Here is a 26,328-nt window from a genome sequence, read left to right as displayed (position 1 = left end):
ACATGTTTTTATTTATGACTGCATTTAGGGGAGCTTGCATTGAAACAGACAGTCTCAGAAATGTAAAATAAATTGTAAAAGAGGGAAGAAGGGGAAATGGCAAGGAAGGAAGGGAGGTGAGATGAGCTAACACAGCATACTTACAAAACCCTGCGGAGGCTTCCCCGCTTTGTTTTGTTTTTTGTTTGTTTTTTTGTTTTTGTTTTTTTGAGATAGGGTTTCTCTGTGGCTTTTGGAGCCTGTCTTGGAACTAGCTCTTGTAGATCACAGAGATCCGCCTGCCTCTGCCTCCCGAGTGCTGGGATTAAAGGCGTGTGCCACCACCACCCGGCCTCTGCTCTCATTGTTCAAGATTGAAATCTGAATTCCAAAGGCTTCTGCAGGGATGAACTCCACTTATTCAGGGACCCAGAGTACTGGGGGAACCCCCAAACCAGGAGCCTGTTGGACAAGCCTCTCCAGATCTGGCCTATGGCAAGGAAACAAGGTGACCTTCCCCCCCCCCCAAGTACCCAATTTGATTCCTCTGACACCTGTGTGGCTCCAGGTCCCTTTAACTGTGCGGGCAGCCCCTTGCTGGGCACCTTTTCTTAGAGAATCCACAGGAATCTCTGCTCTTCTCAAATGTCAGTGTTAGTATTAAAGCATGGCTCTTGTATTAAAAAGTAATCGATGTAGGATGGCTCCTCCAAAAGCCCTCCATGTGGTGTGGTTCCAGAAATTGCCAGAGAAAGGGTGTCTCTGCAGTCATTGGCAATCATGGAAGATGTTTTGCCTGATCAGTGTCATTCTAGCTGACCCTTCAGGCTATGCTCTTGTTCCCCACAGTGGTGCTGGGTTGACCACTAGGTCCAGCACATAGGTGTGAACAAAAGGGATTTGCAAGCAAGGAGAGTCAGGGCACCCGGGGTTTGGGCAGCTGCAGTTCATCACCACCCCCACTCATAGTGCCTGGATGGTCTGGAAACAAGGAATGTGTTCCAAGCCACGCCCGAGACAGCAGAAGACAGATGGGATGACAGTGGTAGCAAGCCATGGCTGCTGGCTGTCACTTCACAGGGTACCTGTGGCCTTGACTGAAGGGGACAGATGGCACAGGGATGGTTAAGAGGGGACAGAGTGGCTGTTGGGGAACTGCCTGTGGGGTGAGGGTCATGGTCTTCTAAATTTCTTCACTCTTTAAGCAGGTGGATATAGAGTAACTTTCTCAGGAGAGACAGCTGTTACTGAGGACTTGGAAATAAAGACAGAAGGGAGGTAACCAGGTCTGGAACCCATCTCCATGATGGCTCAGGAGAGCAGCTGCCATGTCCAGGTCTTTGGGTCTTGGTGGACTCACACACCGTGTCCCTGTGTCACTGGTCTCCAGTCTGAGTCACTCTTCTTACTTGGGACTGAATGCCTGATAAAAACAACTTACGGACAGAAGGAAAGAAAGGTTTATTTTGGTCAGTAGTTGGAATGTGCTGCCTATCATGGCACGGAAGTCACAGAAACAGGAACATGAGGCAGTTGATCCCACTGTGTCCATGGCCAGAGAGAGGACACTGGTGTTCAGCTGATTTCTTTTCTATTCAGCCCGGACCCTCAACCCATGGAATGGTGCTGCCCACATTCAAGGTAGATTGTCCCTCCTCACCTAACCCAATCTAGAAACGTCCTTATAACAGGCCCAGAGGTGTTTCCATGGTAATTCTAAGTCTTACTGAGTTGAGAATCCAAATTAACCATCGCATCCCTTCCCCAAGTCCCAGAGCCTTCTCCACTGGATGACTGACACCTCTGCCTGTTCTAGGACACATGCCCCCACCCACTGTGAGAACTTGGGTGTCGCTATGGTGTCCCCAAGGACCTATTATCCTGTCAGAGCTAATGTATGCATGGTCTCTGGCGTGACTGATCAGTGACTGATCGCTGAAGCTGAGATCCATGCTGGGGAGGGCTTTAACACCTCATAATTGAAATGCTTGCCTAACCTTATATTTCAACCCCATCCTGAGAGGCAATGGGGGAACTTGTGCCTGTGCACACACAGGGGAAACCTTCAGTATTACCACCAGCTGGTTGGGTCCTTCTGCTCTACCCAGATAGGAATCTTGAGCCGCAAAGAGATGCTCCTGCAGGGCTGGCAGTTCTAGGTCTGGGGACTGAGCTAGCAGACCCAGAGGCCTCTGGCTCCAGAACGTTCAGAAGGCAGAACCGAACTGCTCTGGACACTCCAGATCTAGGCTTGTTGGCCTGGGCGTTAAACTACCAGCAGCCCAGACACTTGGCAGCTCCTGTGATCCTCAGCTTCAGAGAGCCGCAGAGAAGCTGACGGTGTCAACTTCTAGTGACACAGCTCTCAAGAAAGCCTTAGGTGCTGGGAACCTTTGATCTAGGGTGACAAGAGTCCCAGCTCTCCAGCTTTGGAAGTCAGGATCTTTTAGCCCTGAGGCTTTGCAGCTCTCTGCATTCTTCCAGCAACCAGGGCCCATTCTTCTGCATCTACGGCTCTCTTCTTTCTTCTTCTTCCTTTTCCTATCTCAGCTCTACCTCTGCTCCCCTGTATCGTTTCTGCTCCTTGTCACTTTGCCCCACCCCTCCATGGAACTCGTGCTGCCTCTTGTCACAGCTGCGGTCCTAACTGCCTCTTGTCACAGCTGCGGTCCTAACTGCCTCTGCTGTCCCACCACCACCGTACATAGTCTTCTCTTCATGTGTCGCCCCGCCAGCCTGCTGCTAGCACGTCTCGGGGTCAGCCCAGGAGGGAGTCTCCCAGTGACTTTTATAGCCAGCTGTGTATGGCCAGTGTGTTTGTACCAATTAACTTCAGTCCTTTGTACAAATTGAGGGAGTGTGTTTCCTCCGGTTATGGCGAAACTCCTCCTGTAGCTGCCATCCACTGTGCGGATGGATAATGGTGCTCGCTCCTGTCCCATTCCTTCCTGTACCGTGCTCTCCATCACTGAACTAGCACCAGCCCCTAGAACACGCTTTTTGGAAGTGGCTCTACAAAATAAGAACAGGGTCTCAAGTCTCTTCTTTGTTTCTCCTTGTAAAAATCAGTTTCAAGGCTAAGGCAAGGCTCCATGCAGTGGGCCCTAGACTAGCTGCATTCCCAGTAGCTTCAGGCAAGTTTAACATATGGGAGCAAGGGCTCGAGTTTCCTCTCTGCAGCTGGATTTCCAGACCAGACTTTGTTAGATTTTGTCCTGACCTTTATTAAACCTAATGGATGAGACCGAGTCTTTTCCCCTAATTGGCTCCAGGACTTTCCTCCCTAGGCATGTGCAGGTGGCATCCCTACAATCACAGGGATGAAAATTGTCCTCGAGACCCAGTTTCTGTAATTGGGTTGAGTTGGCTAGGAAGGCTATGTGGGCCATCATATTAGTCACAGGTCGGCAGCAGTGGAAACAGGGAATGGCCGGCAGACCATGATGAACCTGTGACTGCAGCCAGCATCCCGAACAGGTACCTACCCCAAAGCCTCTACACTGCTGACCCTCTACCAGGGACATTTACCCCACAGGCCTCATAGCTTGACTGGCTCCCACTGTCCCTTCATGTCTCTCTGTTCAGGTGTCCCCCTCAGAGTCCCCTATCTTCCCAGCCTTCTCATGGAGATCCCTCAGCCCCTCCGTGCTCCATGGTGGCACCAAGGACTGTTAGATTTGGGAGATAAAAATGTTCTACACTGAGCTGTGTCTTCAGGCTTCTGAGAACAAATCTAGTAAAGGAGTGGGGAGAGGAGACGGGACATTTGAACTGGTCACTGAATATGATGAGCACTAAGGTGCATGTCTGAGGCAGGAGCAGGCCATTCCCTGGGATGATATTTTAGGCCCAAGAGGATATCGGCTCTGAGTCCAAGGTAGGAGGGCTGAGAGAGCACCTTTGAGTTGTGTGTTAGATCTGAGGTCATTAACACACTAATGTTACTTATATTGGGGTGTCTCAACTACCCCCTGCCAATGGTGGCCTAGAAGCAGCCTGCTTGAAACAGCTCCGGTGTTAACTGCTGTAGGCTGCCAAGAGCTTTCTAAGGGTACTGGCTACGCAGCCCAAGCAACTCTACCAGGCAAGCCGCAGGACTGGCCTGGACACGTCTGATGGGCCACAGTAGCTCAGTGAGAATGCCGGTGTGAGACAGAGCAGAGGGGTCCCTTGCTTTCTGGGTGTTGGACAAGAGTGGCCACAAGCTGAGCCTCTTTACCTGGAGGAAGAGGATGGATGGCATCCGCTGCCTCATGCACAGAAGCAGCGTCACAGGCAGTGTGACTTCATAGATCCCTGAGACTTGCATTCAAGCTGGCCTCTGCTTGCTCACTGTCTCAGCCTTAGTTTCCCCATCCATTGTAGAGGAGCGCATGAGAACTAACTCCTGGAACTGTGTATGTGGTGGGAGCTCACGGTGGCTGCAATGGGCGCTTGCTCGCCTTCTTACCCACTGCTTTACTCCCTTTATAAAATTGTTCTGCTGAAAATGGGGACGGGTGGAACATATGGGCTCAAATAGAATTGAAATTGCACAAGTCTGTCTGTGTCATGTGTGCCCCTGCTTAGAGCCTGCTTGTGGCTATGTGTGTGCACATGCATGCAGTAGGTCATGTGTGTGCACATGCATGCAGTAGGTCATGTGTGTGCACATGCATGCAGTAGGTCATGTGTGGTGAGCATTGCCATGTGTTTTTATGTCTGTGCTTTAGCGGTGGTCCTGCAGATCTCCTTGAGGTGACCTGCTGGAGCTGCAAGTCTGCTGCAGACATGTACCACAAGTTCTTCATCTTCTTCTCTCTTTTTTTTTTTGGCTTTGGTTTTTCAAGACATGGTTTCTCTGTAGCTTTGGTGCTTGTCCTGGAACTAGCTCTTGTAGACCAGGCTGGCCTCGAACTCACAGAGATCCGCCCGCCTCTGCCTCCCGAGAACTGGGATTAAAAGCGTGAGCCACCACCTCTCGGCTTTCATCTTCTTTTATATCCTCAGACTCATGGGCTCTGGTAACTACCTGGCAGGCACTTGTGGCTTCTCTGTGTCATCAGACATGAAGTGATGGCCTGGTCTGACTACCTACATAGCTCTGGAAATGGAGTTTACCAGTGAGACGAGGCTTGTGTTTATACAACTTTTGATACAAATTCTAGGCCTTTTTCCTCCTCCCCCAAAGGATATATATGTGTGGTATGTTTCAATGTGAGTATATGTATGTGTGTATCTGTGAATGCATATATATTAATGTGGTGTGTGGTACATGTATATGTTTGTGCACATATGTCTGTGTATGTATGTATATGTGTGGTGTATATATGTACACATGTATGTAAATATATAATCTATATGTCTATATGAGTATGGTGTATGCATGTGTGGGGTGAGTGTAGTATGTGTGTACATATGTGTTGTATGTATACACACGTGATATGTCTGTTGCATACATGCGTATGCATGTATATGTGTGCATATATGTGATGTATAGTGTGGTCTTTGTGCATATGTATGTGATATGTGTGTATGGATATATGTAATATGAGCATGGTATATGCACATGTGTATGATATATGTGTACATGTGTGCAATGTGTTATGTGTGCATGTTTGTGTGGTTTCTGTAAGTGTATATATGTGAGTATAGTGTATGTGGACTTTTTTTGTCAGTGATGCCTGAGAGAGGTCATTGTCCAGGCCTTGTGGCATGCGGGGGCTGATCAACTGTCTTTTTTTAATTTCTGCAAATATAACAGACACTAAGTATGTAGCTCTGTGGTTTTGAATGAGTGTGAATGCTGTGTGCATGTGTTCACCATATGTTTTTCTCTCCCTGGCTGGCTTTTCTTACTTGCTCCTTCTCTGGCTGGTTGAAGAGCTGTTCTGCCCTCAAGGATATCAGCTCCTTGTGTGGTTGGGAAGCCCCTTCCTGTGGCATCTGGCTGTCATTCTAGGCACAGGGCTTTTCCTGGTGTTTTCTGTTGGCACAATATTTCCACTCTAAGATCTTGGTCAGTGTACAGTGTGTGCTTGTAAAGAAGTGGCCTCGTAATTGCCTCTGCACAGCTGTAAAACAGAGGTCCCTCCAATCTTTGTCACAAGAACAACAGCCTCTGTCATGTACTGTGTATGTGTGTGCATGCAAGTATGTGTTGATGTGTGTACTTATGTGTCAGTGTGTGTTGGTGTATTGTATGTACGCATATATTGTGTGAGTAGTATGAACATATATATATATGTATATGTATGTATACGTGAGTGGTACATGTGTATGTTTGTTTATGTATGTGTGTGTCTATATATATGTAGTACTTGTTTTGAGCTTTCTACTTTCAAACATTACCTCATTTTAAAGTATTTTGTAAAATACTTTATGTCTAGTAACTGATTATGCCCTTATTATCTGTCTAGAACGTCTTGGCTATTCTCTTGTTTTCATTCTTGTGTCATGGTTTGAAAATGGAATGTCCCCAAAGGTTTGTATATCGGAGACTTGATCCCCAGCTAGTGGTGCTATTTGGGGAGGTGGGAACTTTTTAGGTCATGAGGCAGGGCCATGCTGGAGGAAGTAGGTCACAGGAAACAGATCCCTGCCAGGAGGCACATCATGCCCTAGGCACCTTCCTGTGTCTCCCTGTTCATAAGGCAAGCAACATTATTCCCAGTGTTCCGCTCAGCCTCACTGAGCTCAGGCCCTCAGCAGTGGAGGTGAATGACTGAGGCCGTGGGTGATGAGCATACCTCCTCCTTCAAGGTGATGAGCACACCTCCTCCTTCAAGGTGATGAGCCCACCTCCTCCTTCAAGGTGATGAGCCCACCTCCTCCTTCAAGGTGATGAGCCCACCTCCTCCTTCAAGGTGATGATCCTACCTCCTCCTTCAAGGTGATGAGCCCACCTCCTCCTTCAAGGTGATGAGCCCACCTTCTCCTTCAAGGTGATTAGCCCACCTTCTCCTTCAAGGTGATGAGCACACCTCCTCCTTCAAGGTGATGAGCCCACCTCCTCCTTCAAGGTGATGAGCCCACCTCCTCCTTCAAGGTGATGAGCCCACCTCCTCCTTCAAGGTGATGAGCACACCTCCTCCTTCAAGGTGATGAGCACACCTCCTCCTTCAAGGTGATGAGCCCACCTCCTCCTTCAAGGTGATGAGCCCACCTCCTCCTTCAAGGTGATGAGCACACCTCCTCCTTCAAGGTGATGAGCCCACCTCCTCCTTCAAGGTGATGAGCCCACCTCCTCCTTCAAGGTGATGAGCCCACCTCCTCCTTCAAGGTGATGAGCCCACCTCCTCCTTCAAGGTGATGAGCACACCTCCTCCTTCAAGGTGATGAGCCCACCTCCTCCTTCAAGGTGATTAGCCCACCTTCTCCTTCAAGGTGATGAGCCCACCTCCTCCTTCAAGGTGATGAGCCCACCTCCTCCTTCAAGGTGATGAGCCCACCTCCTCCTTCAAGGTGATGAGCCCACCTCCTCCTTCAAGGTGATGAGCCCACCTCCTCCTTCAAGGTGATGAGCCCACCTCCTCCTTCAAGGTACTTCTCTCAGGCATTGTCACTATGCCTGTGAAACTTGTTATTTAAAAAAACTCCATTATGCTGGGCATGGTGATGCACATCTTTAATCCCAGCACTGGGGAGGTAGAAGCAGATGCAGATTTGTGAATCTACAAAGAGAGCTCCAGGATAGTTCCACAAAGAAACCCTGTCTCAAAAAAAAATTACAATCCCCTTGCATCTGTTGTGGCTGAATTCATGTGATGTTATGTGTTTGTGTGGGTCACAGAACACTGTTTTGATGGGAGCAGGGACTGGCACAGGACAAAAAGGGGATTGACCAGAATTCTCCAGAGAAACAGACCAGCAAGACCTAGGAAGCCACTCACAGTTATGGATGCTGAGAAGCCCCAAGGTCTGTGTCAGGGATCTATGGGTGCAAGTCCCAGTTCAAAATGTTGCCATGATGCGGAGCAGCCCTAGGAACAGGCTGAGCATGAACTCCTCTCCCAGTCTGCATCTTCTCTGGCCTATTTATGCCAGAGTATCAACGCTCTTACCCAGGACACTCCGAGAACACTTGGTCAAACATCTCATTCCTGCGCAGAGAAGGCACTGAGCCATTCGCTATCTCAAGGAGATTTGCCCTACAGCTGGGGAGAGCCAAACATAATTGAAATGGCTGGAGCAAACCCTGTGCTTGGGAACCAGAGTGTGAAATCAATTTCTACTGCAGAGCTGCAGATGAGGGGCTTCAATGTTTGTTTTCTGAGAAAGCAAGATATTCTGTTTTCTACTGGGATCATGCGTTTGCGTAGGGTACCAGAGGCTGCGTGTGTTCTTCGCCTCTCTGGGACTGAAGCATCAATAATAGCTCAAGCAAGGAGACATTTACCTGGGTATGCGGTTTTAGAGTCTCAGTCTGCCATGGCTGCGAAGGCATGGCAGCAGAAGCAGGTGCATCTGTGGTAGGAACATGAGGTGGTTGTTCCCGTCAACAGAGTGCAACAGGAAGCAGCCTTCACCCTAGTGACTTACTCCTGTAACCCAGTCCCCTCACTTAGTATTTTCACAGGCTATCAAAATAATACCAGACACTGGAAAGAAAGTGTCTAAAAATGAGCCGGGGTCAGGCGTTGGAGGTTCCAATTCAGTTGCTGTTGGGCAACTGGTCCTTTTTTTTAGTCAACCCAAATCAGCTATAGGTTCACTCTGGCAACTGGGCTAGGGAGGTGGTTGAGAGCCCCTACCCAGAGCCCTGAGTGGGGTGGGTGGCATTCAAATCCACAGTCCTATAACATGGAAGAGAAATCAGGCATGACAGGAAATCCCAAAGGGGAGGCAGCCTCTTGCCCAAGTCTCGGTGGATACAGCCCCTAGTTCCTGCTTCTTCTCAGACACCTTCCTCTGACAAACCCCAAATATCCAGGCCCCTAGGAGCTCCAGACTCGACTGGACCAGTTGTCCTCCTGCGGTATGCTGGGTTACCTGGCGTGTCAGGTGAGCTCCTTGGCATCTAACCAGGTCCATTCGTCTCGCCCCAGGTGTGGCAGTGTGGCGGCAGCATGGAGGTGCTCCCGTGCTCCCGTGTGGCCCACATCGAGCGCACCAAGAAGCCGTACAACAATGATATCGACTACTACGCCAAGCGCAATGCGCTGAGGGCTGCCGAGGTGTGGATGGATGATTTCAAGTCCCATGTGTACATGGCATGGAATATCCCCATGACAGTAAGGCGGGTACCTGGTGGGGTGGGCAGATACAGGGAAGCTCGTAGGCCCTAGGGAGGGGATTGGAGTGAGGGACTCTGGAACACTGGGCCACTTCCAGGCAGCCTCCCCTGCATGGTGGGTCATTTAGGAAAGGGCTTCTCACTGATCCAGCCACAGTGGCCACACCCTTCCCCTCACCATAGGTAATTTATAGGTAGCCACCAAAGGTTGTCGGTAAAGGTCAGGTGTGCCCTAACCTCCACCCCAGTGCTGCTTTCTCCAGCTGGTCCAGCCTTTTGCAAATAGCCTCTTTTTTCTCTTGTCCCATAGTAGAACCAGGCCTTCTGTCCTGATTCAGGGCACATGTGTGATTTCTTGTATTAATATGTTCATTTTAAATGGGGTCTCATTCTGCAGCCCCAGTTGGCCTTGACTCACAATAGTCTTCCTCTTCCTCCCATGTGCTTGAGTCACTGATGCCTGGCCTACTTAGCCTTTTTAAGTGTCCCTCTTCATCATCCTAAATTGGCTCTCTGCCACTAAGCCTGCACACCTGGCCTTTGGAAAAGCACGTGGAGCATCTTGACCAGACCACCCTCCTTCCTTACAACCCTGCTGAGATGCACAAGAATGACCATCTTAACTCGGGATCTGCAAAGTCCCCTTCCAGGCTTCCCTCCAGCCTCACGGATCAGACCCCATTAGATGGATAGTAGAGTAGAGGCACAACCTGAGACTCCCGTTGTCTACAACACAAGGTGATTAGGAGAATCCAGAGCTATACCTCTGTTAACATTGCAAAGGAACATAGGACATCACAGCCGGCCACACATGAGGTTCGCCAGCCCCAGATCCACTCAGTGGAGGGAAATACATGTTCCTCAGTCAGGAGAACTACAACTAATTGAGTCCTCAAAACAAGGCTAGTAGTGAGGTTAAGAGACTGTTCCAAGACCACACATGAAAAATATCGGGTCTCAAACTAGCCCAGGCCTGAACCTGCTCTACCCCTAGACCTGTGGGGAGATGGAGCATCAGAGAGCCATGGATGGGGCAGCTCCCAATCCACCTCATATTCTGATGGCTCAGGGCCCACACAGGGCACTAAACTTCACAGCAACTCAGGCTTCACAGTTCCCTAGAAAGACCACGAACTCAGTGGAGCTGCAGTGTAGGCTTAGCCAGGGTGGAGATCCATGTATTCACAGCACCCATGGTCCCCTTCTGAGCCTTCCTAGTATTAACTCATGATATTCTAGCAAGGGTAGCTGTCCTTGTAGCTTGCTGAAATTCTGTGTCTGGGGCTCAGTCATGGTGGCAACCCCCTAGAAATCAAACTCAGTTTGACTGATACACTGTGGTCCAGGGCCCCATTATGGGTGTTACCCAATCACAGGCACATCCAGCACAGATCAGGCAGGAAGAACAGAGCACAGGTCTCTTCCCCAAAGTAGGGCAGCTGTGGACAGGCCATGTCTGTCCCCACAGCCAGAACCCTCTGTGAGTTCCAGGTCAGGAGGTCAAGATGAGACCATGGTGGCCCAAGGCTGCAACCAGGGCCACTCTTAAGGATGGTGAATCCAGGCCCCTGGAGTCCCTGACATGGGAAATCAGAGGGTAGCATGGATCTGCAATACTTACGCTCTCCTGCATGCTGTGCCCCACAGAACCCAGGAGTGGACTTTGGGGATGTGTCCGAGAGACTGGCCCTGCGCCAGAAGTTAAAATGTCGCAGCTTTAAATGGTATCTGGAGAACGTGTACCCTGAGATGAGGATCTACAACAACACGCTCACGTACGGAGAGGTACCGCCTCTACACCAGGGCCCTGCTGGGCTTGTGACCTTCTCACCCAGCACCCCAGCACTTGTGCCCCAGGCCTTTATACCCAGTGTTGTGTGTCCTAACACCAGGAACTCACCTGCATAAATGTGTATATTATCAGGCACATTCTTGGACAATGAGGCTCCAAATGACATGGGTATACCTGTGTTCATGAGAAGCACCACTGTTGGGTTCACATGGAAACATGCCTGCACATTTGCATGCAGGAATATACCCAAATAAATGGATCCGCGAGATGGCTCAGCAGAGGAAGATGCTTGCTGCTAAGCCTGAACATTGAGTTTGATCCCTGGGACCCACATGGTAGGAGCAGAAAGCCAACTCCCTCAGTTGTCCTCTGACTTCCACGTGCACTCCATGACAAGTATGCAGCCACACACAAGATAAATTCTAATTAATTAATTAGGTTTTTTGGAGACAGAGTCCCTAGCTATTCTGTAGACATTTTGATGTAGACCATACTGGTATCAAAATTACAGAGATCCTCCGGCTGGGATTAAAAGTGTGCACCACTTCATCTATCAAAAATACATAAACTATAAAAAGAAATATTCCAAAATAGATATACACACATGTATAAACAGACATTCATACGTGCTTGCACATGCGTATGTAGACTTGCGATCACACACATGCTGACAAGTGCATAAACTCACAGGCCCAACACCTCTGTGTATATATTCACATTCGTTCATATCAAGATGCATGTGTGCATGGATGCATTATTACACATGAATGTGTATTCATACATGCATGAATACATGAATTTGTGTGTATACTTGCATGTAGCCTGTGCTCATTCATCACGTGCATACCTGTGCATGAGGCCATACAAATACATACCAAAGCATGTCAGCTCCTATGGGTATATGTGCACACACACAGGTCACAGGTGCGTGCTGTTACTGTTCACAGACATGGAGCTCCCCAAACACTCACTTCCACTAATGCCACGTAGCTACATTCCCACCACAACGCGTGCATTCTAAGCATATGCAGAGGCACAAGCACTTGAGACAGCCACTGTCTCCTGAGCTCAGTATGTGTTGCCCTGAGTTCCAGAGTGCACATCTGTGCACAGAGCCCTCTCTAAAACCAGGGAGAAGGCCCTGTGTTCTGACTTTGGCCCAGATCTGGAATCTGAGGTATCCCACCACAGAACAGGCAGGAAGAGGGGAGTTTTTTGTCCCAGCTTCTCAACCGCATGAGGACAGCCCAGCTTCCCTAGAGAGGGAGGTGGTATACATACTGCCCTGGGACAGCACCCAGGGTATGGCCAAGGGGCCTTGTGGGTAGTGCTTGCAGACCCATCCATCCCTAGAGCGGGGTCACCCCTTAGTCAGATCCAGTTTGTGCACACGGAGCTTTCCCGGAAGGGAAGTGGCTGTCCTCTCTGTTCTGCTGTGTTGCTCCTCCTACTCTGCCCACTGTGGGATCCATACCCAGCTCTAGATGCTGTGACCCTAGGACTTTTCCTGTCCTTTTAGGGGTGTGTGCTCTGTGATCGACTTATTGGAAACTCCACAGCCTGAAACCCAGTAGGGTAAAACAGAATATAACTCTGGAGTCAGAGTCCAAGTTCACCACTGCTCCTGGGGGCTGCAAAGTGGGTGCCCTGGCTTGTTACGTAGATTAGAGATTATTTGGCTGATGATTGGGTCTTATCACTCCTCCACCAGCTGGGAACTGGAGCGAGGGATCCAATGTGTACTTTGGGGGGACCAGCAACTGTCTTCTGAGCTCAGTATACACAATCGCTTTTATTTCAGTCCTTGTCCAAAGTGTGTTGGAGGCATAACAGTCTCTGAATCTGCATGGGAGGAGATACTAGCACAGGAAAGACCCTAAGCTAGTAACACAAGCCATCCTATTGACCAAATCCAGCCTCGCCTGCTGGAGGCCAGCTAACTTTCCATCACAGAATGTCTGTGTGACAAGCATAGTCATCTCTCCCCAGGCTGCTAGGGAAGTAGACTCCCTTCACGTGGTCATCTTTCCCACCTCCTCTCCCTTGCTCCCACACTACACCATACCTCTTGCCCTGCCCCAGGCAGATGCTAAGCCCCAGGGTTTTATCCCAAGTAGGGAATCCTGGATGTGAAGTTCATACCCGTCTCATCACAGCCCACAGCCAGCTACCAAGTGGTCACCTCTGCTCCTAAGTGGGAGACAGAGTGGGAGAGTTCTGGGAGTGTTCCCTCCAGCCTTGGGACCCTCCTCAGTGACCTGCAGTGTCTCTGTCGCTTCTGAATGTAGGTGAGAAACAGTAAAGCCAGTGGGTATTGCTTGGACCAGGGGGCAGAAGATGACGACCGGGCCATCCTTTACCCCTGCCACGGCATGTCCTCACAGGTAGGCAGCACCTAGACCTCCCAAAGTAAAGGGAGGACAGGCATTGGGATGGGTCATGGAGAATCCCTTGGTTTCTGGATTAGTTAAATGGGATAGAGGCAGCGTGTCTTTTCTCGGGTGGTCTTGTAGATTAGTGGAAGCCATGATAAAGTGTTGCCTGGTTTAGACACGATGGAGGAAACAAGTTGTGTTCCATCCTGTTCTTGTTAGCTGTGCTTGCAAGCCTGGATCGTTTTGAGACAGGATTGCCAGATTTAAGTGCCCTTTGCAGTTTAGGGCTGGGGTTGTTCATCTCTCTATGTGGCTAATCCCATTTGAGCTCTTCTCTGAACCTGAGCCTCGTTCATGAACACATCTGGGTGGACCTGGACTTCTGTGAGTCCATGGTTTTGGTGCCTCCAACATGGATAGAGATAGCGAGTATCTGCTGGGTGCTTCTTAATTTCAGGCTGCAAGGTACCTGCTTTGACACAGTGGCCCAGTGAGTGGGAGATTACTGTCCCCTGTGCCACCCACTGTAGTGGCCTCTGGGAGAGTTAAGCTTTTCTGGCCTTTCCCAGTTGGTTTTCAGCACAATGGCCTCCGACTGAGAGCGGAGGGGGCTATCAGTGGAGTTGTAAATGCTTTCCCTCCAATCTTGTCAACACTTGTGACTCAGTCCCTGGCTCGCACCATTTTCCCAGGTCCAGGAGGAGTGGGTGTGTGCTAGTGGGACCTGAGCATCTGACAAAGTGTTCATGTCATGGTGGACATGGCCACAGCGACACCACGTTCTCCTGCTAGAGAGGAACGTTGTGGGCCCGGGCACAGACAGGATGTGTTACCTTGAGCTTGAACCTCAGTTATGCTCACAGCTCCCACTGTCTCCCCAGCTGGTGCGCTACAGTGCTGACGGCCTCCTGCAGCTAGGCCCCCTGGGCTCTACCGCCTTTCTGCCAGACTCCAAGTGTCTGGTCGATGATGGCCGGGGGCGCATGCCCACCCTGAAGAAGTGTGAGGATGTAGCCAGGCCCACACAGAGGCTATGGGACTTTACTCAGGTCAGTGAATGGGCTGACAGCCCTGCAAAGTCAGACTTCATGGCTGTGGCAAAGCCCGAGAGAAACAGCGGAAAGGAAAGACTTAACTTGTGCTTATGATTTCAGGAGATTTGCCATAGGGCAGCTCACATCGTGATAGGAGGAAGGGAGGATCCTATGCCAACTGTCTTCTTCCTTTCCCTCTATTATTCCATGTTCGCCCCCAGCCCATGGGGTCGGTATATGCTGGCTGCCCTCGTCCGCAAACACCCTCACAGGCACGCCCAGAGGCATGCACTGCTTGGTGCTTCTCGGTGAAATCCTGTTGATAGTCAGGAATGACCACCTCATGCCCTGTGGCACAGAAAGCTGAGAAGAACGGACTAGAGTCACACAGGAAGAGAAAGGGAGGCACAGCCGTGCCTGCTCCAGCACTGGACTCAGGCAGAGAGGATAGAGTAAGACTAGCCCTGGCCACTGGAGCTCCTCAGGGTTCTGATGCTGACCATTGCCCTGCTCCCCCTCACTTACCTCAAGCCCCACTCCTATGGGTGTCTGGGTCCTGATTCAGTCCAGCCCCCCCCCCCACTATCCCTTCCTTACACCCCAGTCCACTCAGCAGCCTCTATGGATCACATATCCTCTGATCTTCTCCTGGCCCCTAGCCTCCAGGGATCCCACACAGAGAGGCAATTTGTAGGAAGAGTGGGTTCTAGCTACTCTGGCTGTAAGGATGAGCTGCCGCTGTTGCTTGCTGAGTCAATGAGGGGCTAAGGTTCCCAGGAGACTGCTAGGTGGACAGGGAGGGCCAGCATGGAAGAACCTGCTGAAATGGCTCCAAAGTCACCAGGCTTGAGCCAAGGCCCATAAGGCTTGGGGACCACAGATACACCAAATAATTAAGGGGGGCAAAGAGAACCTAGAAAAACAACAGTCTTAGAGGCTCTAGATATATTCGTGGAACCTCTTTGAAACCCAGAGAATTGAACAGAACTGCTAGCCCACCTGAAGTGGGCAAGAGGAAATTCACATAATCTAAGGAGACAGGTCCCTAGGTCTTCATGGTGATAGTGTAAGGACCAGAGTGGGCTGGGATCACCCCCATCAGGAATGCATCCTGGACTCCCAAGCTAACTCTGTCTCTCCTGTCTTACAGAGTGGGCCCATTGTGAGCCGAGACACAGGCCGGTGTCTGGAGGTGGAGATGTCTAAAGATGCCAACTTCGGGCTGCGGTTGGTGGTGCAGCGCTGCTCAGGGCAGAAGTGGATGATCCGAAACTGGATCAAACCTGCCAGGCACTGACCTCTGCCCTACCCCACCTCCACACACTCGGGCCCACGGACTCTTGAGTGCTGCAGGACTCAGGGGATCCTGGACTGGAGCCAGGATGGAAATTTCTCGCCCACCCCCACAGACCCAGAGCAATGTGGGCCCTGTACACCTCAGGGCTGGGCCCTGCCACCTGGAACAGCAGAGGAGGCCTGGGAGCAACAGCTTCAGTTTGCTTTAGGAACCAGACTTTTCTGGGACAGGTAGCTCTGCCTGAGGGAGGACATCTGAGGACAGTGCACACCCATACCAAATCACGTGCCTTTTCTACAGTGTTCCCCAGCTGACTGCGAGGACAGCCTCCACGCATGTACTAACCCTGTACATAACCCGTATGGAAAGAGTGCTGAAGGCAGGTGCGTCCTCATGCCAAGCACCCTGCCCTCCTAGCAGGTTCAGTCAGGCCTCCTAGCCCAGCTGCCCCTCGCTCACCTGCTCAACCTCAACATAATCTAAGGCAAATTCAGAGAGTGGCCCCCTTGTGCTTTGGTAATGAGGCAATGGGGAGAGATCACATGGACAGACAGACCCAGTAAACAACACCTGCACCTTTCTTCCTGAGGATCAGCCTGGCAGTCGTGGGGCGTGAGTCTCAGTCTGGGAAGTAAGTCTCTTGTTGCTCTACCATGTATGCAGTGGGCATCGTCAGATGATCCTCCTGGCCCTTCATTTGTTTTATAAATAAAGTTTTGTCAGCGTACAGCCATACCTGTTGTCTGAGACCATCTGTGGCTACAGTGTTGGAGCTGCAGCACAGAGTGCAGGCCACGCTGCGTGGCTAGCAAAGCCAAACACTCCTCATATCTTGAATTTTAGGGAACACTTCCAAGCGTCTTTGCTAGTACAAGAGGGCTGGCCTCACTGTGTTGTGGCCCAGCTGGCGAGGGGGAAAACAGACGTGCAGTCACTGGCCTTCAGAATTGTTTGCCTCTGTTATCCTCCCTGGTGGTCAGAGCCGGAAAATGTGGCCTGGGTAGCTGTCCTTGCAGCTAAAAGCCAGGGTTTCTAAGACACAAGGCAGGAGAGTTGTATGAACATGGCCAATGTCTTCACAGACAGAGGCCTCAGGACACAGTGACTCATCTCACTCTATTTGCAGTCACTGACACCCGTGGACATTGACCGGTCACCACAGTGTCAGTGGCAAGCATTGGCAGGATGCCGTACTGGCCGGGCAGCTGGAGGTAGGTGTGCTTGTTTGTGGTGAGGCTCTGGGTATGGTCACTACTCCTAAGCTCTGCCCATTCCAGGGCTGCCAAACTGGTCTTAGCAGCCATGCTTCCTAACTAAGAGCAGGGAGAGAACCTTGGTCCTTGCTAGGAGGAATTAGACTGGAAATGGACTGTCCTTTTGCACCCATGAAGCGTCAGAACTCACCATTGACTGCTGAAACTCTTCTGGTCTCACAGAGGTAGAACTATAGGCCACTGTTGGCTCCCTATGCCCCTCCGCACGGTCAGCAGGAAAGAATGTCTATTCAACAGAGACCCCGTTTGTCACAGCCCTGTTCATACTTATTTCAGCTGAGCAGTTCAGACTTCAGAGGGGCCATGGGCCCGGCATTCCCCTTTCTAACATGCTTCTTTCCAGGAGGTCACCACCTCACCCTGCTCAGGACACCAGATTCAGGAAGGAAACTACTACAAGGGCCAGAAGACATCAGGACACCTTTCACTGCCCGATGTGAGCCAAGTTCCACAGTCCAGGCTCCGGCCTCTTGGAGGAAGATACAGAGCTATTACCAGCAGTACACCATGGTGTTCTCTTACTATGGGGAAGACACAGGACATGTGTCCCTGTCCTCCTCCCAAAGCTGGAACCTCAGTACCTCCCCTCCTGTAGCTGGAGAAGCTATGGGCTTCATTTTATCTTTCTCGACAGGGGACCCTCACTACCCTCCAACCACAGGAGGATCCAGGATTAAGCCCATAGGCTTGACGTTCACATGGTGAGGATACTGGTATCCAGCAGTAGCTAAACATAGCCCATGCCTTCACATAGAAAACATTACAGGCTCATAAGCATGGCGCTGTCTTGATGTGTACCCACTGGGCAAACTGGCAGTCGGATGAGGCTGCCAAACCATAACCTCATAGGATCTTACCTAAAAACATCCTCAAACCTTGGCAAACCACACACCTGTCTTCCTCAGCATCTTCCTGGCCTGGGAGAGGCTGTGAGGTAGGGGCCAAAACATCCGTGTCCCTTGTCTGAGGCCCTCCATTTGCTATGGTACAGGCATAACAGAGCACCTGCTTTGTGAGATACACTCATCCCTCACCGTCCTCACCTCCTCACAAGTGGGTACACACTCCTTTGACACCTACCTGCCCAGGAATGCCAAAGACGGAGAAAGTGTGTGTGGGAGGGTCTCCTGTAGAGTTCAGTGCTTCCTGCTTTTGCTGTTGGCAATACTGCCCATGGCCAGCAGGATGTACTTGCTTCTCTAGATACTGTCTGTCCCAGAGATGTTCTATGCTGGGACCAGTTTTCAAGTCTTGAATTCATGGTGACAGGTGGCATGCACATGTTGATATAAGTCTTGGGCTCAGAATAACATCTAATACCATTGTGGGCAGTGCTAAAGCCAGCAAAGAGAGGGAATGAAGAGAGAAAAAAGGAGGAAGAGGAGAGACAAAGAGAAAGAACACTATTTATATTGATGAGAGATTCGGTTCTTTATATACATTTAAGTAGCACTGAGAACATCTGACCATACTTTATGGATGGCCAAGCAGGGGCCCAGAGGAAGAAAGTGACTGTGTATAAAATGGTCACAGTCACAGGGTTTGTGGGGTACACTTCTCCATGCCTTAACTGGGTTCTTTCCACGCTGCCTGACTGCCTCACATAGTCTCTCTCTCTCTCTCTCTCTCTCTCTCTCTCTCTCTCTCTCTCTCTGTGTGTGTGTGTGTGTGTGTGTGTGTGTGTGTGTGTGTGTGTCTGTCTGTCTGTCTGTCTCTGACAATATCATATTTTAAATGGTAATAACCAAACAAATAGAATTGAATAAGACTGAATGAGTCTGTTTCTTTCATTAATTCAATTATAAACTGGCTTCGCGTCCAGTGTAGAAGAATCCATGTCATTTGGGCAGAAAATGGCTCATTTGCAGCCAGAGTTCTGGCTGCTCTGGGAGACAGAACTGGGAGGACTCCCTGGGGAGTTCTTCCATGCGGGGTGCTGCTGCTTTCTTCTCTGGTAGACACAATGCATCCGAACTTAATGGTGCCTAATAAAAATGTTCAACTTGCCAGCAATGATTCTTTGATAGCTCAGACCGTGTTTGAGGCTGGGCCCCATGGGAAGCAACCAAACAGGGTGAGCACAAGGGAATGGTGGCGACAAATCCCACCTGGCATCTGGCACTTGGGTGGCACCCAGGTGGCCTGTGGACTTCCCAGCAGGAATCTCTTGGTTTCCATCTTGTGCCTTGCAATCTATATACCACACACTTTCTCTCCCACATGGACCAATTCAAAAGCCTCCATGCCTTCTTCCTACACTGGGATCCTGGGGCTGCCTCAGAAAGGTCCATCCACTGTGGAATCAAATCAACACCAATGTGGCCTCTCCCTGTCCCAAAGGCCTAGAGCCTACTCAGGGATGGGAAGGACAAAGTGCCACTAGAGGCCTAAGGCTGCATCCTCCCACTTCTTCCTCTTACAGAGGTCATGGACCCTCTTGGCTGGTGGTGCTCCAGGCCCTGTCTCCATAATCATCATCATCATCTCTCTCTCTGTCTCCCTGGGGCTTGTGTCCTCTCCTGTCATAAGGACATCAGCCCCTAGCTCTCTTGCTCCAATTTGGCCTCCATTCATATCACATTTAAAAGATCCTGTTTCTAAGTAAGGTTTATCCGGAGGTGCAGGAGAACAGTTTGGGGAAGACAGCAAGAAATCTTCCTGATCCCAAGAGGAACCAAGAGTAGCAGAGTTGAGTGGAGTGGCTTCATGCTCTGGTCCTGGTATCCTAAGTCTGTACCCCAACTTCCAAGGAGACTGAGGTAGAATGATGGAAGTCCAAGGCCAACTTGGGCAACTTACTAAGACTCTTGTCTTAAAAGGAGGGCTGTAGCCAGGCAGTGGTGGCATGCACCTTTAATCCCAGCACTCGGGGGGCAGAGGCAGGTGGATCTCTGTGAGTTCAAGGCCAGCCTGGTCTACAGAGTGAGTTCCAGGACAGCCAAGGGCTATACAGAGAAACCCTGTCTCAAACAAGCAAACAAGACCAGTATCCATGATTGTGTGATCTCTGGTGACCATAGACTTGCAGGAACCCTGTGTGTCCCCAAGAACATCTATTTCCACTACTGTGCTCTAACGTGTATCCTCGCTGCTGACAGTGAGAAACCAGTTAGTGAACAACAATACACGTCCCCGAGAGGGCCAGCCTAGGGGCACGGTCACTGCCCAGCTCTGAGAGATAGAAGGCTCCTTGGTGAACAGAGACTGGAACCTGAACCCCAGACTGCATGGAGGAAGTTCCCAGACAGACCTGAGCTATGCTTCTCCATGCGGAGGACCGGGTCTCACAAGTTTAAAGAAAGCATGGTGGCATTTCCTAAGCCTGTGGCTCCCAAAAAGCTTAAGGCTGGGGACAGACAGCTACGCATTTGGGTTTCACGGCAGCATTCTGAGCCAGAACTCGGGAACCTGAGAGTGGAGCTAGGAAGAAGCAATGTCAGGCTTCTCCAAAAGCCTCAACTATGCCTAGAGAAGCTGCCGGCACAGGCATCTTAGGACTCAGTGCCTGCACAGTGGTGCGGCCTCCTCATGCTGCCGGGGGCTGCTTCCACATGGCCAGAGTTAATTAAGTTCACAATCTTGCTAAGTCCTTCAGTTAACTGCCTGGGGAAAAATAAGATGAGAAGGCTTGTTTGTTATTTCCTTTTTCCTCTTTTAAGCACCTCACAGTCAGTTTTAAAATTAAATTAAATAGCTTATCTGTACTAACACAAATCGACAGGTCATCTTTCTTCAGCGGCTGAGCGGTGCTGGCTGGCTATGACTGCCAACATTCCTCATGGAGGCAAGACTTGGCTAGGCCATGTTTACCAGCTTTGGTGACAAATTCCAAAGTCCAGTTCATTTCTCCCCTCAAAGGTCACAGTTCTGAGGGATGACATTTTCTGTTCTCAGCCTTCCATAGGGTGGTTCCCTAACATGGCAGCAGGTCTGCTCTACCTAGAGAGTGTGAGCGTGAGATAAGGAAGAGAGTCACCGCAATGCGTTCCCCCCCAAACTTAGTAATTTATTAGGACAAAGACAACCAAATCCAAACCGTTTATTACAGACAACGAGGACAAAGGAGAGGGAAGAAAGCATCATTTAATACATTGCAATGACTGATTGATTTGAAAAACAACTCAAGTATGAATCTCTAATAGAAACCAAAAGATCTGGCAAGGTTGAATGCATGATGAGTCTCTCTAAAGACTGGCAAAATTCTCCCTAGTAGATTGCTTTTTGGAGTTGTTAACTTTGGCAGTAGGGATTTTCATACTTCTCACCACGGAGAAGGCCCCCTTTGAAGCTTGCCAGGTCAGTGCAGCAGGACGCCAGGAGTATGAAGGGCTTCCCAGGACTGTTGAGGGCTTCCCAGGACTGTTGCTGCGTTCTTACCCAGGGTCTCCCTCGCTTTCCTGCAAGGGTGAATCTGGCAGCTGCGCACCCAGGCACCTCCTCCTGCGGATCCCCGGCCTGAGAAGCCCTCTCCTCACAGGCCCCACACCTTCCTCAGACTATCCCAGCCATGGCTGCCACCTTCCTGTGTGCACGCAGTGCTCACATAGAATTCAAGGGAGGCAGGTGGGAGGGGTTGCAAGGGACCGAGGGCAGTGCGCTTAGTGCACTTTGGCGACTGAAACCAGCTGTCTCAGTGACCCAGAAGCAGTTTCAGCGTGGTTTGCATTGACTCCTCCCTGACCCCATTCCATGTACCCCAGTTAGCAAATGTAGCCTGCGCTGCTGGGCCAGGCCACATTTTCCGTGCCTGCTGAGGGGCTAGAACAGTTTGTGGCAGGGGGGGCACATTTCATTTCAGGTTTTATTGTCCCCACTATAGTGATTTGAATCCTCTTTGGCAAAGGAGAGAGAGAGAGAGAGAGAGAGAGAGAGAGAGAGAGAGAGAGAGAGAGAGAGAGAGAGAGAAGGAGAGAGGGAGAGAGGAGAGACAGGGCAGAAAGAGGGGAATGAAGCAAGGTCAGGAGTGAGAGTAGAAGATGCTGACGAGAGACAGAGGAAGAACCAGGCTGGAAGAAAACACACTCCATAGAAGTAAAGAAATACCTTTGGAGAACTTGTGTGGGTATAATTCTGATAAATAATTCAGAGGATGAGATAAAAACAGGTTGCAGGGTTAAAGAAATGATTCTCAAACTATTCAAACTACATAAAGCTAAGGAGATGGCTCAACCAATACCGAGCTAGGCCTGCCTTGGAGTCTCAGAATTACACAAGAAAGTCAGGCATGGTAGCTGTGCTGGCTAATTTTATGTCAACTTGAGGCAGGCTAGAATCATCTGAGAAGAGGGAATCCCAATTAGGAAAAAAAATATCTCCAAAAGACTGGGCTGTAGGCAAGCCTGTAGAACATTTTCTTGACTAGTTATTGATGTTGGAGAGCCTAGCTCATTGTGGGTGGTGCCATCCCTGGGCTGCTGATCCTGGTTCTATAAGAAAGCAGGCTGAGCAAGCCATGAGGAGCAAGCCAGTAAGCAGCACCCTCCATGGCCTCTGCATCAGCTCCTGCCTCCAGGCTCTGCCCTGTTGGAATCCCTGTCCTGGCTTCCTTCAGTGATGGACAATGAGTAATATGGTATAAGTCAAATAAACCCTTTTCTCCCCAAGTTGCTTTGCCCATGGTACTTCATCATAGTAATAGAAACCCTAACTAAGACAAGTTGGTACCAGGATATTACCTGGCATTGCTGTGACAGACTTGACCATGCTTTGGGGGGGGGGGAAGATTGTGGAAAGATTTTGCAGCTTTGGACTGAGTGTTGCGAGCTCAGTGGCTTTTCTGCAGGTGCTTGGAAGATAAGATTGTTGAGAGCAGTGCAGAGGGTGGGGGCCCGGCTTGTGGGGTTTCAGAGGGAAGCAAAGACTCTACTAGGCCATTTGTGCAGAGAATCTGAGGTGTCTGGTCAGGAGTCCAGGAGAGGATATAGGTGAAAGTTCAGTTGGAGACCCAGTTGCCACAGAGACCTCAGCGTTTCGGAGAATCCAGTACCACGGGATGAGCACCAAGAACAGCAGCGGTGGCGGAAAGGAGCAGACCAGAGCTTAGAAGCCAGCTGTGTGCTGCAGACAGTGGAGCCAGAGCAGTGACCCGTGCCCCTGGGAGGAGGCCAGAAGATCCCAAATACCAAACACTGAATTCTCTACACTGCTGGGATGTGGGTCTGCTTGGTTTGGATTGTTGCTGTGCTAGGGCTCTTCCCTCTTGAAGTATGAAAAGTTTTTTTTTTAATTTTTTAGGAGCCTACAGTTGAGAGACTTTGAATTTTTAAAAGAGATTTTGGATTTTAAAGAAAATTTTGGATATTTTTCTTTTTTTCAAGACATGGTTTCTCTGTGTAACAGCCCTGGCTGTTCTGGAACTCACTCTGTAAAACAGGCAAGCCTCAAACACAGAGACATCCACCCATCTCAGTCTCCCGAGAGCTGAGATTAAAGGTGTGTGACATTTTACTTTTAAAGTGTTTGATTTGGTAAAGACTGTGGGACTTTTAAGTTTGCAATATGTTTTACATTTGTGGTATATATTAATCTGAGATCTTGGGAATGAACCGAAAAAGTAAAGGTTATGTTTTTCAAAAAAATGTTACGTGTAACGTTGACAAGGAGTTAATGTGCTGGCTGATTTTAAGTCAACTGACACAGGCCAGAATCATCTCAGAGGACAGAGCCGCAGTTGAGAAAAACCTCTGTAAGATTGGGCTGTAGGCAAACCTGTAGAACATTTTTGTGACTAGTGATGGGGGGGGGGGCGTCCAGTTATAGTGGATGGAGACATCCCTGTGCTCTATAAGCAAGCAGGCTGAGCAAGCCAAGGGGAGCAAGCCAGTAAGCAGCACCCTTCATGGCCTCTGCAACAGCTCCTGCCTCCAGGTTCCTGCCCTGCTTGAGTCCCTGTCCTGATTTCCTTCAGTGATGGAATATGGTGTGGAAATGTAAGCTAATAAACCCTTTCCTCTGCAACTTGCTTTTGGTCATGGTGTTTCATTGCAACAATAGAAACTCTAACTAGGAAAATAATTTAAATTTGTAATCCCAGTCCTGAGAAGGTAGAGACAGGAGGATCCCTGAGGCTTACTGGCTGGCTAGACAGTCAGTGACCTTCAGGCCACTGAGAGAGCCTGTTCAAAAATGGTTCCCGAGAGTGTCATTACATACAAGGTTGTCCTTGGGCTTCCACACAAGTATGCATAAGTGCACACGCACACATACCTTCAGGGAGAACAAAAAATATCTTAAGGGGCTATATTCGTGTTTTTCTAAAAGAACATAAATGATAAAATGAATTTATCTAGTCAGGAGGTGGTTCTGCACACCTTTAATCCCAGCACCTAGAAGGCAGAGGCAGGTGACCTCAGTTCAGGGTTAGCCTGGTCTACAGAGTTCCAGGACAGACAGAGCTACATAGAGAGATCCTGTCTCAAAAACAACAACAAAGAATTTATTTATTATGTATCAGAATATACCCGTAGATGTCTATCTATGTAAGGATAGGTCTATATTAAAAGAGATTTATTAGAGTGACTTAGAGACTGCGCTCCAGGTAGTCCAACAGTGCCTGTCTCTGGACAGAAAAGCTAAGAATCCAATAATTGTTCAGCCCACAAGACCGAATGTCTCAGCAGTCCCAGTCTGGTGCTGGAGTCCAAGAGAATTCCCAGAGAGCTGCTGGTCTTCTGTCTGCACTGGAATCCTGAAGGAGTGGGCTCTAATAACGAGTGAAGGAATGCCTCGGCAATACCATAGACGGGCTTGCCAGTGAGACTGCGGGCAAGCAGGCAATAAGCTTCCTTCTTCCATACCAGAAAACGGCCCAGACTTCGGGAGGTCTTTCCTTCCACAGGTGTGCTCACCTGTTTGGCTTTTAATTGATTCCAGACGTAGGCAAGCTGACAACTAAGATTAGCCATCACAGGCACCCACAAGATGACTGAGCAGGTAAGGCATTTGCCTCCGAATTCAACAACCTGAGTTCAAATCCCTGGGATCCACATGGTAGAGGTACCTCTATGTGGTATCAATCATTGAAAACGAAGACAATCAAAAAGCTGAGACACAATTAAGGCACATTTATTATATGTAAGTCTTGCCTGCAGTTTTGCTCAAAACATACACAAAGAATGACCGCACATCATAAATGAAGCGTGTCATGCATGTGTGGGGAAGGTTTGGGACCAACCTCTTGGGCATGCCTCCCTTGTGACTTTCCCAGAGATTTCTCGCAGCGTCATTTTGCTTCTATGATTTCTGTAATAAGGAGAAGGAATTCTATCATTGTCCCACAATTAGGATTGTCATTGTCATCAATAACCACATAATAGTGTCATTAGCAACCGTCATAGTCATTCTCGAGCTAGAGTCACATCTTACGTGGTTATTCTGGGATAATAAGACATTTTATAATGAGAAGTTGCTTAGGCTAGGGTGGTGTTCTAGAGAGTGTTTTCCTAGCGAGAAGCTCTAGGCCCAATCCTCAGCACAGGATGTGGTGATACATATTTAGTAAGGCAGGAGAGTCAGAGTTCAAGACCCTTCTCTGCTGCATAGTGTGTTCAAGGCCAGCCCTGGAGCATGATATGCTACCCACACCCCCCAAAAAACCTAAACTAAACCAAATATGGAAGAAATGAGTATGCCAGGCAGTGGTAGCCCAAAACTTTAGTCCCAAAACTTGGGAGGCAGAGGCAGGTGGATTTCTATGAGTTTGAGGCCAGCCTGCTCTACAGAGAGAGTTCGGGAATAGCCAGGAGGACCATACAGATAAACCCTATCTCTGAAAAAAAATTAGTTTGACATGATGGCTTATCAGCATTTAGGAGGCTGAGGCAGGACGGTTGCTATGAGTTTGGGGTCAGTCTGAAGTACAGCATTAGTTTGAAGCCAGACTGATTTACATAGTGAGGTACAAGCCTGGGCTACCTAGCAAGACCCTACCTTAAGAAAAGAGAGTCCCAAAGAGTGAGGGTGGGAGGAGTTTTAAAGTAATGATAAATGGAGTAAAGTCCTGGAATCTCTACTGGGCTGGAGGATCTCAGAAGGCACCCAGGATCCATCAGGACAGGTTTCTGGGTGCAGGACTCCTCTCTTTGAGTCCTATCGAGATCCACCTTGGTTTTTAATGCTCACTCACTTTGTGTCAGGAAAGCTTGGGCTTTGGGAATTGACCACCTCTCCAGAGGTCAAGAGGGCAGAGCTAAGTCCTGACAGGAACACCCTGTTGGAACTGGAAAGATAGCTTAGTAGCTAAGAGCACTTGTTTTTGCAATGCATCTGGGCTCAATACCCAGCACCCACATAGTGGCTCACAGCTGTCCATAGCTCCAGTTCTAGGGGAGCCAACTCTCTTCTAGTTTCTACATACACGGAAGC

The 26,328-nt window shown here is 49.6% G+C and overlaps 1 protein-coding gene across 5 annotated transcripts in view; it reads left to right on the top strand.

Annotated features, from left to right (window-relative positions):
* Nucleotides 1-16,424, top strand: part of Galnt9 (polypeptide N-acetylgalactosaminyltransferase 9) — a 76,826-nt gene extending 60,402 nt beyond the window's left edge. For 3 of the 5 annotated variants that reach the window (XM_075981292.1, XM_075981275.1, XM_075981310.1), the window contains 5 exons: nt 9,006-9,191; nt 10,841-10,978; nt 13,274-13,369; nt 14,242-14,409; nt 15,545-16,424. In XM_075981292.1, the coding sequence (XP_075837407.1) occupies nt 9,006-9,191; nt 10,841-10,978; nt 13,274-13,369; nt 14,242-14,409; nt 15,545-15,691 (735 nt within the window). In that variant the 3' untranslated portion in view covers nt 15,692-16,424. The remainder of the gene's footprint in view (nt 1-9,005; nt 9,192-10,840; nt 10,979-13,273; nt 13,370-14,241; nt 14,410-15,544) is intronic. The other 2 variants (XM_075981284.1, XM_075981301.1) reach the window with 2 other exon arrangements.
* Nucleotides 16,425-26,328: the final 9,904 nt, after the last annotated feature.

This window comes from Microtus pennsylvanicus, chromosome 1 (assembly GCF_037038515.1).
Source record: "Microtus pennsylvanicus isolate mMicPen1 chromosome 1, mMicPen1.hap1, whole genome shotgun sequence".
NCBI lineage: Eukaryota > Metazoa > Chordata > Mammalia > Rodentia > Cricetidae > Microtus > Microtus pennsylvanicus.
The sequence above is the reverse complement of the archived record's forward strand: the minus strand, read 5'-3'. Positions and strand labels throughout refer to the sequence as shown.